We start from the raw sequence: 11,450 nt of genomic DNA on the forward strand, positions 1-11,450 counted from the left end.
TCTCCCCCCCTTCCCCCCGGGGTGCGAGAAGGGGACCGCCCTGAGAAGGAGACCGAGGGAGTAGAGATCTCGCCCGCGAGAGAGCGAGAGAGAGAGAGAGAGAGATATAGAGAGAGAGCGAGAGCGTGAGAGCAGTCTCCCCCTTTCTCCCCCCTTTTCCTTTCGCGTCGGTGGCTCCGTCAAGAACGCCCGTGAACAGTTCCTAGGCACCGATGTGCCGCGCCGTGCGATAACTTCCGTCACCTCTCCGCCACCCACCCTCCCTCCCTCCCCCCCGTCCGCCTGTCCGACCGACCGACCGACCGACCGACCGACCGATCCCCCGCCGTCCGCGCGTCCGCTCTCTCCCTCCCGGCGGCGTATTTCCGTGCGCGCGTGTGTACATGTGTATGTGTGTGGCGGCCGCGCCGGGCTCTCGAGGTGAAAATACCGCCCTCTCCTTCTACCCAACCCCTCCGGTGTAATACGCTGAAGGTAGCCGCTATCTCGCGCGAGTAACAAGCACGCGAGAGCAGGAGGGAGGAAAAGGAGGTGGACGAGGAGGAGGAGGAGGTGGAGCAGGACAAGTGGCATAAGGAGCGGAGGAGGAGCAGGAGGAGCAGGACGAGCAACAGCGCGAGAAAGAGGTGGAGGAAGGCGGAAAGGAAAGATACGGCGCGATCGGGCGGAGCGCGCGGGCGCGAGCGACAAGGACAGCGCGAGAGGCGAGTCCGCCGCCGCTGCTGCTGCTGCTGCTGCTGCCGCTGCCGCTGCTGCTGAGGCGCGAGCGAGCGAGACAAGGAGAACGAGAGGCGCCCACACTCGTCATTTATCCCAATATACAGCATGACCTCCAACAACTCGCAGAAACTCCCCACGACGGACCGAGTGATCAAAAGTAAGCCAAGCAGATAAGTTGAACGTCGCGCGAACGCGCGAGTACGAGCGAAATGCGTGCGTGCGTGCGTTCGTTCGCGGCCCCGCTTTTCCGACTCCCTCGGTCGGTAACGTCGCTCGCGCCTGCTTCCATCTTTTCCACTTAATTTCTCTCTCTCTCTCTCTCTCGCCGCGTTTCTTCCCCAATCCGATGTCGCGAGTTCGCGCGATTCTCCCTCTCGGCGGGTGGCCTCCACGCCGCCCGTCCCCGTAATTTCAGGCGCGGCGAGAGAGGGCGAGTTGCTCGCGCGAGCGCGACGAGGGAGGGTGGGATCGGCTCGCGCGAGCGCTCGCGCCGACCCGATCCGATCCGCTCGGATGAGCGGAGTAGGCGCGTCAAAACACGCCGCGTGCCGTACACGCGATTGATTTTCTGCCCGCCCGGCTGCCTGCCTACCTATTCGGCGGCGCCATTTCTATCGACCTGGTCCGGCGGTGCCTCGCGTTCTCGCGAGAGCGGCGCGAAACCGCCGGCTATTCCGCGCTGCCGCGAGAACTCTCCGTCGCGACGAGAGAGATAGAGATAGAGAGAGAGAGAGAGACAGCGCGTTCGCGGAGTTCGAAAGCTCCGCTCCCGGTGCAGCCGCACTGGATAACCTAACCTCCTAACCTCGCGCGGCGGCCAACCCCCGCCATCTTCCCCCGGAGGTCTCGCCTCCCTCCTCCCCGGAGGTCGCGCCGCTCGGCCAGCCTCGTTTCCGCGGGGTCGAGGAACGCGATCGTCTCGGGAGAGAGAGAGAGAGAGAGAAAGAGAGAGAGCGAGCGCGGCCGCGCGCGCTTCTTCGTCCTCTTCGTCCCTGCTCGAACAGCTGATGCGTTACGTAGGCCACGCATGCCACGCACGCAGGCAGGAAGGCGCCCGGTGCGTGCGCGCGTACGTACGCGCCGGTGCGGGCGCGCGTTAAAGCGCCGCGCGAAGACGCGCGAGCGTCCGCGTTTAAAGAGGCGATACCGAGCTGCCTCCGGGCGGCCTCCCGAAAAGTCCGAGTATCCGCTTATAGACGCACGTAGATACTTGTTGCACGTCGCATACTCGGCGACCGTCCTCTCGCCGGAGAGCGAGGGAAACGGGAGATTCGCCGCCGCGAATATATCATCCGAGCACCGGGAAAGGGTGGGATAAAAGGGTGCACGTGTGTGTGTGTCGCCGAGAACAAGCGCCGAAAACGAGACCGGTTCAGGACGCACAGGTGGCACCTCGGGTCGTCGACCCCTCGCCGAGCGCGGCGCTCGGCCTATTCCTCGTCCCCCTTTGTTTCTCCGCGACTCTATTTTACCCCAGCCCCGATCGAGCGAACGCGCCCCCCGCGTCCGCGGCGCCGCACTTCCGGCTTCCTACGGCGGGCCAACGTGACGCTCCGATTCCCCGAATGTGGGTCACGGGACTGACGAAACGGAGGCGTGTGCGCGCGCGAACCGCTGAATATTTGAAGCACACCGCCGAGAGGTGGTTAGTCCTCGCGTTTCTTTCCTCCTCTGCCGACTCGCGAGACGTCGTTGCCGCCGCGCGCGGCATGAATAATTGTCTAATCGCCCGCGTCCGACTCGACGCCCGCGAACGCAACGGCGAGGATTTCTGCAACTTGGTTGCATAAATCGTCTCGCGTCCGTCTCGGGTTCGTCCTTGAAACGGCGTCTTAGCCGGAGTCGAGGGCATTGTGGTGTTACAGATTTGCGGCGTTACCGGGCATCGCTGGGCATTTTTTTTGGGCATTAGGCCTTGCTGGGACATTATAAAGATAAAATAAAATCTTTGGAATGTTTAATCGACACAACTGGCATAAGCTTTATTTGTTGAATGTTACATCCACTACGTTTCGACCATCCGGCTTGTGGTCCTTCTCAAGTGGTTGGTATTCTACACTAGAGAGAGACAAGAACAATAATTGTTTTTAAATAAAATAAAATAACAACAAAGGAGTGTGAGTCGCCAGTAGTTGATTAACAGTAAAAAGAATTGTTACACGACTTTATAGGCTGGTAGCTGGTTTATTTGTTCGATTCCGACGTTTCGACCACACGAGTTGCGGTTCTTTTCAAGGAATTAGATAATCTACAAGTTTCATAAGTTTTATGAAATAATATTTATGAAATAAAATAAAAACAAGGTAAATGAGATAAGATAAGATAAAGTAATACCCACTGGGCATTAGTGGGCATTGGTGTACAAGATTAGGTTCAGCGGTTTCCTCCTCGGCCGGAGTCGTAAAATTCAGTAACGTAAGCCGACGGCCGAGCGGATAATCCCCGCTCCAATAATACCGATTATACGAATCAAGAGGCGGACGCGTGTCGAGATAAACGAGGGGCGACAAGTTCGGCCCGCGCGGCTTGGCGGAATCGAACGGACAGGGAGATCCATCTCCGGCGCGAGTTCGCCAGGAACCGGGAAAGGTTGAGAAACGCTGAGCGGCGCGCGTACATTAGAGAGAAGGTCGTTTTAATTCGCGGCCATTTAACGCGAGTACACGCGAGAATCTCGAAATCGCTTGAGCGCGCGCGCGCGCGCGCTCTCCGGCACTCGCGAGGGGGTGCGCGCGACTCTCCGTCGGCTCTTCGCGCGCGGAGGACGCTCGCGGCTGCGTAAATAACGTTTCACGGTCATAACTCATTGTCGCGACGTGAAAATGTCGTAATTTCTGGCGCCTCTCCAAGAGACCGTCCGACGCGGTCTTTGGCGATCGGTGGGTCCTTTAATCGCCGACTCTTTTCCACGTCGCTCCGCCGACGACGAGAGACGTCACAGCCTGGAAACGTGCGCGAGAAAACTTGAGCGGTGAGACTTGAGGCCTGAAAAGAGTCGCTAATTTCCCTTTGAGCGGTAAAGAGGCTAATGCGAGTGCAATCAACAGTGGTTCGGTAGATCCTCTTCGGCCTAAGAGGCTTCAAAGAGAGTGAAATAATTTATTACATTCTCTTTGAGGGCTAGAATGAGGTTAAACACATGTTTTTTTACTCATCTGCGCCTCAAATTCAAGTTTCAAACCGAGGGGGAAACCGCTCAGGGCATTGTGGTGTACAGATTTGTGGCATTACTGGGCATTAGTTTGGGCATTAGGCCTTGCTGGGGCATTATAAAGATAAAATAAGATAATAAGATAAAGTAATGCTCACTGGGCATTAGTGGGCATTGGTGTACAAGATTTTAGTCAGCGGTTTCCCCCTCGTTTTAAACCTCCGAGGTCCAAATGAAGACAATAGAATAATTGAGGCCCATTCCGGGACCAAACACTCGACTCGGGTTGAGAATTTCAACCACTCGGAATTTTCAGAGCTGCTCAAGTTTCAAAGTGGCTGCTTACGTTTTCTCGACCCCCAATTGATTATTTCCCTCGAGTTTTAAGCTCGAGTTTTTTTTTCGGGTCTTCTTTAAGTGCGTTCGGGTCTTCGCTCTTCTTCCTCTCTGCTTAATCGCGGGTATCGCGACATGAACGCGAGCGCATTAACGTAATCTTTCGCGGCGAATGCATGCGCCCGTGCCGGGAAACGTCGTCCTGCGCGAGCACACCTCTAATCGTTCCGCTCGAACGTGCTAAATCGTAAGGAACGATCTCCGGGCATGGCTTATCTCGACCTTCCTTGAGACGCGGATAAACGGAGAAGCGGCCTCCCGGCCGATCGGTGCCGAGCTCGGTTATCCTTCGCGCGTAACTTGGAAAATGTCGCTCGAACGGAGCCGCGTCTAAGCCGTAATTTATTCCGCGAACGTATACATCGTAATTTCGATGTTTCGCCGCGACGAGATGCGCGAGGGATACGCGTGGAATTAAAATTCAGGTCGTCGCGCGTTTCGAGATGTTTGCGTTTGATATTATGAACCGCTCTTGCCTCAATTCTCTCGTGGGTGCTGGTTTCTCGCGTCTGCAACGCAGAGTCCTCGCGTTTTCTCTCTCCACTCGCCCTCTTCGAGGAAGAATTGAGGGATAAACCGCTGAGGGCATTGTGGTGTACAGATTTCGGGCGTTACTGGGCATTACTAGATATTTTTGGGCATTGGGCCTTACTGGGTCATTATACAAAGATAAAATAAGATAATAAGACAAAGTAATGCCCACTGGGCATTAGTAAGCATTGGTGTACATGTTTTTGGTCAGCGGTTCATCCCTCGGATTTCGGGCATTACTATAGGCATTTTTTGGGCATTAGTGGGTGTTATTTAGCCTTGTTGGGGCATTATAAAATTTTTAACTAGATAAAACAAGATGAAATAAAATAATTAGAAAGTAATGCCCACTGGGCATTAGTAGGCATTGGTGTACATGATTTTGGTTAGCGGTTTATCCCTCGGATTTTAGGCATTACTAGACATTTTTTGGGCATTAGTGGGCATTATTTGGCCTTGCTGGTGCATTATAAAGAATCTAAATAGATAAAACGAGATAAAATAAAATAAGAAAATAATGTCCACTGAGTATTAATAGGCATTGGTGTTGTACATGAGTTTGGTCAGCGATTTACCCCCATTTTTTGGGCATTAGTGGGTGTTATTTGGTCTTGCTGGGGTATTATGAAGAATCTAAATAGATAAAACGAGATCAAATAAGATAATAAAACAAAGTAATGCCTACTGGGCATTAGTAGACATTGGTGTACATGATTTTGGTCAGCAATTTACCCCTCGGTTCGAATGTTAGGTCTGATCTACAACGCTCTTTGCGTCTAGAAACATTCTACTTTGTAGCCAATAAATACATTTGAAAAATTTGAGCAAGTTGATAAATTGTACATCTTGCATCGTATAATCGTACGTTGTCGACCAATTTTTTGAAGAGCTTTTATTCGCTGATATAAAGCAGAATGTTTCTAGACCCAAAGAGCACATTGTAGATCAGGCTTTATAGAGATTAGAACCTCGATCCGCCCGATCGTCGCACGAACGACAATCGAGGGGGTTCGAACGCCGAAAGTCGCGCGGTTCTCGTCGCCGTGACGGGGATCGACTCGGCTGGGGATTATTTTAGGGATCTGACGACACGACACGACACGAAGCGAGGGGAGGCGAGGCGTCGCGTCGCGTCGCGTCTCGCCGCGTCGCACCGCGTAGTCAATTACGTCGGTCAAGAGAGCGAGCGAGCACTTTCTTCCTCGCGGGGACAATCACCGAATTTTGAAAGGCATCGCGTTACGCGTTAGGCGAGATCTCGCGTTACCACGCTAATATTTTTCCAGCCTAATTGCCGCCCGTCGTCGCCGCCGCCGACGCTCTACCCGCGCGCTCTCGACGATTGCCCCATTTTTTTCCGCGCCGCAGAAATTTATTCGCGAGATTAACCGCGCCGTCCGCTCGGCGCGGCCTCGCGACGCGCCGCGCACGTGACGCGACTTCGATCGCCGCGCGGCCTTATGGAAAGAGAAATCCCATGGTGTAATCCTGGCCCGCTTGGGTGAAAATTTGTCGAGACACTTACGGAAATATACGCCGTAAAACGATCCTGACGGTGACATAACATCGTTGGCGTAGGGGATTTTTTTCGACGGATACTTGGTTTTGGATATTTCCACGTGGAGCGATATAATCGATACATTTCTTTCTTAATATTGTGATTTTTTCTTGTACGCAAGACGATTCCCTGTTTGAAATAATAGAATATGATCAGATTACATGCAATTTCTATGTAAATTACTAAGACTGTTACTTATTTACATTGAAATTGCATGTAACCTAATGCAACCTGATTACATTCTAATATTTTAAACAGAGTTGACTCTGAACTCTCCTCCGTCGAATCCATTGTTTTAAAGCAGCGTTTCTCAAACTTTTTAACCCCACGGTTCTCTAAAATGTAAAAAAGTAAAGTTAATACATCGCGACCTCCCCCCTGCCAAAATCCAATAGGGTAGAGGGAGTTCGGTTTTTCGTCGCACTCAGAAAAATTTCTATAAGAAAGTTTACAAAATTATCATTTCGCGGCACCCCTGGACCTAAAACTCTCCCAGTCTGAGAGACGCCGTTTCAGAGCAGTTTTACAGCACGTATTTTTTTAATAAAATAATCTTGATAGAGCGTTACGTGTAAAGCGGTGCGTTTGTAAGCCAGGATTGTGCCCGATTTGCTCTGTCGGGCCGCGGGCGATCGAAGCGCGTGTACAACGTTTCAACGTGCGTGAAGAGCGGCCGCGCGCGATCTCGCGAATAATGCATGACGTGCGTCGTCCGCGTGACGTTTCTTCCGCGCGGGATGGGGGAGGGGAAAAAAAATAGCGCGACGCGTCACGATATTCTTGACCCGATCGCATACTGATCGCATTAAATATGCAGAATGCCCGCGCCCGTCTATCGCTCCCGTTTCTGCTTACCATTGATAAATAACTCGGCGCGTCGCGAGCGAGAGACAGCGTTCTCGAACCTAGGCCGCGGCATCCTGCGACTCCGACAGGATCTATATTTAACATCTATCCTTGGGACGGGGGGGGGGTCGGGTTTCCATCGGACGCCGCGGGTGTGATACTTTCGCGTTATAAAAGCGAATCATAATTCTTTGATTGCCTCCGTTCGCAGCGGAGACCTTGAACTTTACTGAGCGTGTTTAATCAGTACAGCTTCCACCAGAGGTTCAATTAGAGAGAGAGGGGGGGGGGGAGAAAAAAAAGGAAAATCAATTGCTCGCATCCTTCTCGTGAGAGACGCGTAGGCGACCGCGGCCTGCGAAGGGGACGACGCTCCTCTCGAATCCCCAGCGGACGATCGGTCGAAGTGCTCGTTAAAGTGAATTATAGACGCCCGTGGAATCATCTTTAATTTAAAAAAGCAGCCGGTGTCGGCTGCTTCTGGTCCGGTTTCGCGGCGACGCGGCGGTGGCGCATCCTCCGCCTCGTCGCGACGACGGTCGTGAGATTTTCCGGAATTTTCGCGGTCACCGTGGACCCGGTTCTCTCCAACGGGCGCGCGGATCCCGGCATCGCGACGATTACGCTCGATTTATCTCGCTCGTCGTCTACGCGCGTAAAATTTGCCGCTCGCTCGCACGCTCGCGGATTATGACTTGGCGTATATTTGCACGCTGTCGCGCGATATCCGCGGTGATGCATGCGCGCTGGGACATCGCGGCGAGGTATTGCGACCGCTTGTCGGCCGCTGATAACGCCTCGATGGCCTGCGCGTTATTTGCGCTCCTTCATTATCCGGCCCATTAGCCGTCGTTCGAGATGGCAATTTGCATAGGCACACATTCGAGGAGCGTCGGCGCGGACGTTTTAAGCTGCCGACGTTTCGAGAGCAAGAATCTCAATTAAATTCTCGGCGTGTGATAAGACGAGATGTGACCCGCGCGCGAAATCATTTTTCTCGCTCCGTTACCCACCTTTCTCGAAGACCCTCGGCTACTCGCGTCTCTTTCTGCTGTGCAACTCGCTAAATCCGATAGAACAACGCCGCGGATTACTCGGCGTGATTCTTGAGTTATTATTGTCCGACCATCGTCCGATAGGCACTTGTCAGTAGGTTGGGCGTGAAAAGTAAAGTATTCGATAAGATGTACAATTAAAATCGCTAGACGAGTTTAACCCTTTGAAGGGTACATACATTTTTCTATTGAACCATTTTGCGAAACTTTGTGTACCAGAGTTTTTGGGGTCGCTGATTACGAATTCGTTGTCAAATTTTCATAATTCAAGATGGCGGATTCCAGATGGCTGAATTCAAAACTTAAAAGAATAACATCATTCAACTCTAATTCAACTATGCTAAGAAACATTATTTAGATTGTATTAGGACCCATGGAATCTAAATACCAGTTGAAGATTCTTATAGAATATAAAAAATAGCGCGCGCGAAATGACGGATGCAAAATTGAAATTTGACCATTTCGTAGAATTTACTCATTCTTGGCACTACCCAGAGCTAACGACGCGGACGTGATGAGTCCCTGAATACCGTAATCAAACGAAAATGCTGAAAAACTTGAAAACTTAAAAAATTCACGTACTTTGCCTCCGCCATTTTTGGTCGGCCATTTTGAATTTTGAAAATCTGACATGAGATTCGTAATGAGCGACCCCGAAAACAGCTTTGTACAAAGTTTTCAAGAAATAATCTTAAGAAACTTGGTCAATAATGCATTTTTCCGAAAAAATTGCTGTTTTTTCATATTTGTTTATTTATAAAACTTTTACAATAAATATTAAAGATCACTCAACTTTTTTGATGTTCTTTTAAGATACACCAAAAATGCATAAAAAAAACCCGACCTCAATGCGTTAACCAGAAATTAAATGGCCAAAGTGGAAAGAAGTTGAGGTGGCAACGTGGGTCACCGTCATGCTTCAAAGGGCTAATTGCACTGAGAAAAAAAGCGGCGACTGTAAAAGATATATGTTATTTCACTAAAATAGTTAATTCAAAATTGTGTATATTCCGACAAATTATATGCGTTTAACTTAAAGAATATCGTTAACCAAACATATTTAGTAATATCAAGAATTTGTTCTCCCCTTTCGCGGCCGCGGATGCCGATGAATGAACCTCCTCGCCATGCGTTTGTCTAAGAATTAACGCCTGCGAGATACGCGCCAAGATCATTATCACAACCGCGGATTCCTACGCGGCGTCGATCTTATCGCGCGCGAGCTCGAGCGTCGCGTCCGATTAACATGATTCGCGAGTGTGCGTGCGTGCCGCGACACACGTGCGTGACTTCTTGGCTGCGTGGCTGTAATTGTTGAGACTGCGGAGTTTTCGGGAACAAACAGCGGAGGTTTGTACGCGCGATTAGCACCGCCGACCGCGAAATCATTCTCTCTCGTTAGCGATTCTCCCGGTTGCGAGGCGCACAGTAGTTGGTTCGGAGTTTTCCGAGGGAGACTCACGAAGTAGACGCACTTGTCCGCGCGAATTTCGGGATCTCACGGAGCGACCCGCTTACATTTCTCTGCGGCTCCTGTGACATTTCAATTTCTACTAAACGGACGGAGGAGCGCGCCGCGAGTCTCGGGATCGTGCTCCTCAATTAAATATTCCCTCATGAATTTTCGATGTCGACGGTGCGGTCGATAACAGTCTGCCCACAATCCCCGGCACACGTAGTTCGAAAACGATAACGACATTACCGCGTCTCGTCCGGGGACGCTTCGCAAAATTCCATTTCGGGTATAGGAGCGGCGTCTACAGCCGGACATTTTCACGGCCCGGGCTTATGAATATTTAGAATATGAATGCGCGCCGTGCGCGACTCGGTAAGGATTGTTACCTTCGCTTTTCCCACATCTCGGCATTAAAAATAGCCCCGAGTCGCGCGCGCGATCTTCTTTATCCCTCTTTTAAATAGACACGTCCGAGCGCGATATCAAATGTTATTCCTCGGCGCGGGGCGCGCGTCGCGGGATTAAAAAAATAACTCGTCAAATAATGATTCGGTTCTCTCGGTCGAAGCGCGTCAGGGGACGAGATTTATTCGTGAATAAAATATTTTGATAAACGGAGCAGCGCGATTTCGAGCTATTCCGAGGAATCGGTCGTTAGAATGACGACGATTCTGAACGGTCTCTCCGTATCGCTCGCCTGTCCACTCGTTCCCTCGCTCGGCTCAATCGTCGTCGGCTCACGACTGCTGGGTTGGTGTGTAATAATAGACGCAAACTCTCTCATTTGGCCGGTCGGCCAACTACATTTGGCTCGGCCGCGGTCCACTGTTCGCTCCGCGGCGGGTCCGGCTGGCCGGTGGCGAAATTTTTGTTGACTTTACGAAAGAATAAATAAACAAGGAGCGAGCCCGCGTCCGCTCGCTCGCTCGCTCACCCGGCTGCTCTTTTTTTCACGACTTTGCGCGCGCGGTCCTCGTTCCCTCTTTCCGCCGTCTTGTCGAAGCGCCGGGCCGGACCGAGAGGAGGTTTTATTTTCGTGGGCGACGGAGCCGGCTCGAGTCGCGCAGCCGCTCTTCTCGCGGCTAGACGATATTTGTGGAAAGGTGGACAAGCGCGAAAAGCGGCAGGCAGGGCTCTCGGATTAATCTCCTTATCGTCTGTTATCGCCCAATCTTTTATCGTAAGAAACGCCACGACGCAGGCGACCTTATCTTAACTTATCTGCACGAGAGTGCGTCGTATTGGCGCAGTTGTACTTTACGTTTCAAGTTTCAAGCCTTTGCGCGGTCGTTCAATCAAAGGTCAACAGTTTTCCGTCCGATTCTGCGTTTCGCGGTGCGCGGTCAATCGATTCTTTTCTTTTTTTTTGCGCGCGAACGAAGCTGTCGAAGCGTGTAATCAATTATAAAAAAAAATGCTAAACGTCTTAAGCGTTACAAGTGAATTTGATCATTGAGTTCAAGCGCATTGTGTGTTAATTCTTGCAGGAAGGTCTGTCAAGCCTCATCTATAATGCAACATTGCGTCTGGAAAAATTCTATTTTATATAAGCAAGTCGAAACGCTTGAAAGATTTGCCGACAATGTACGTTTGTCCAATGTATAATTACAATTTATCGACTTGCACCAATTTTTTAAACGTATTTGCTGGCTACAAAATAGAATGTTCCTAGACGCAAGGAGCACATTGTAGATCAGGCTTCGAGGGGCAAACCGCTCAAGGCCTGTGTCCACGATG

The 11,450-nt window shown here is 51.2% G+C and overlaps 1 protein-coding gene across 5 annotated transcripts in view; it reads left to right on the forward strand.

Annotated features, from left to right (window-relative positions):
* The first annotated feature begins 584 nt into the window (after positions 1-584).
* LOC105568189 (serine/threonine-protein phosphatase 2B catalytic subunit 2-like) overlaps positions 585-11,450 on the forward strand; it is a 133,883-nt gene continuing 123,017 nt past the window's right edge. For all 5 annotated transcript variants that reach the window (XM_012023644.1, XM_012023642.1, XM_012023643.1 and 2 more), the window contains exon 1: positions 585-877. In XM_012023644.1, the coding sequence (XP_011879034.1) occupies positions 826-877 (52 nt within the window). In that variant the 5' untranslated portion in view covers positions 585-825. The remainder of the gene's footprint in view (positions 878-11,450) is intronic.

This window comes from Vollenhovia emeryi, unplaced genomic scaffold (assembly GCF_000949405.1).
Source record: "Vollenhovia emeryi isolate VEMERY1.0 unplaced genomic scaffold, V.emery_V1.0 DF939131.1, whole genome shotgun sequence".
Lineage (NCBI taxonomy): Eukaryota > Metazoa > Arthropoda > Insecta > Hymenoptera > Formicidae > Vollenhovia > Vollenhovia emeryi.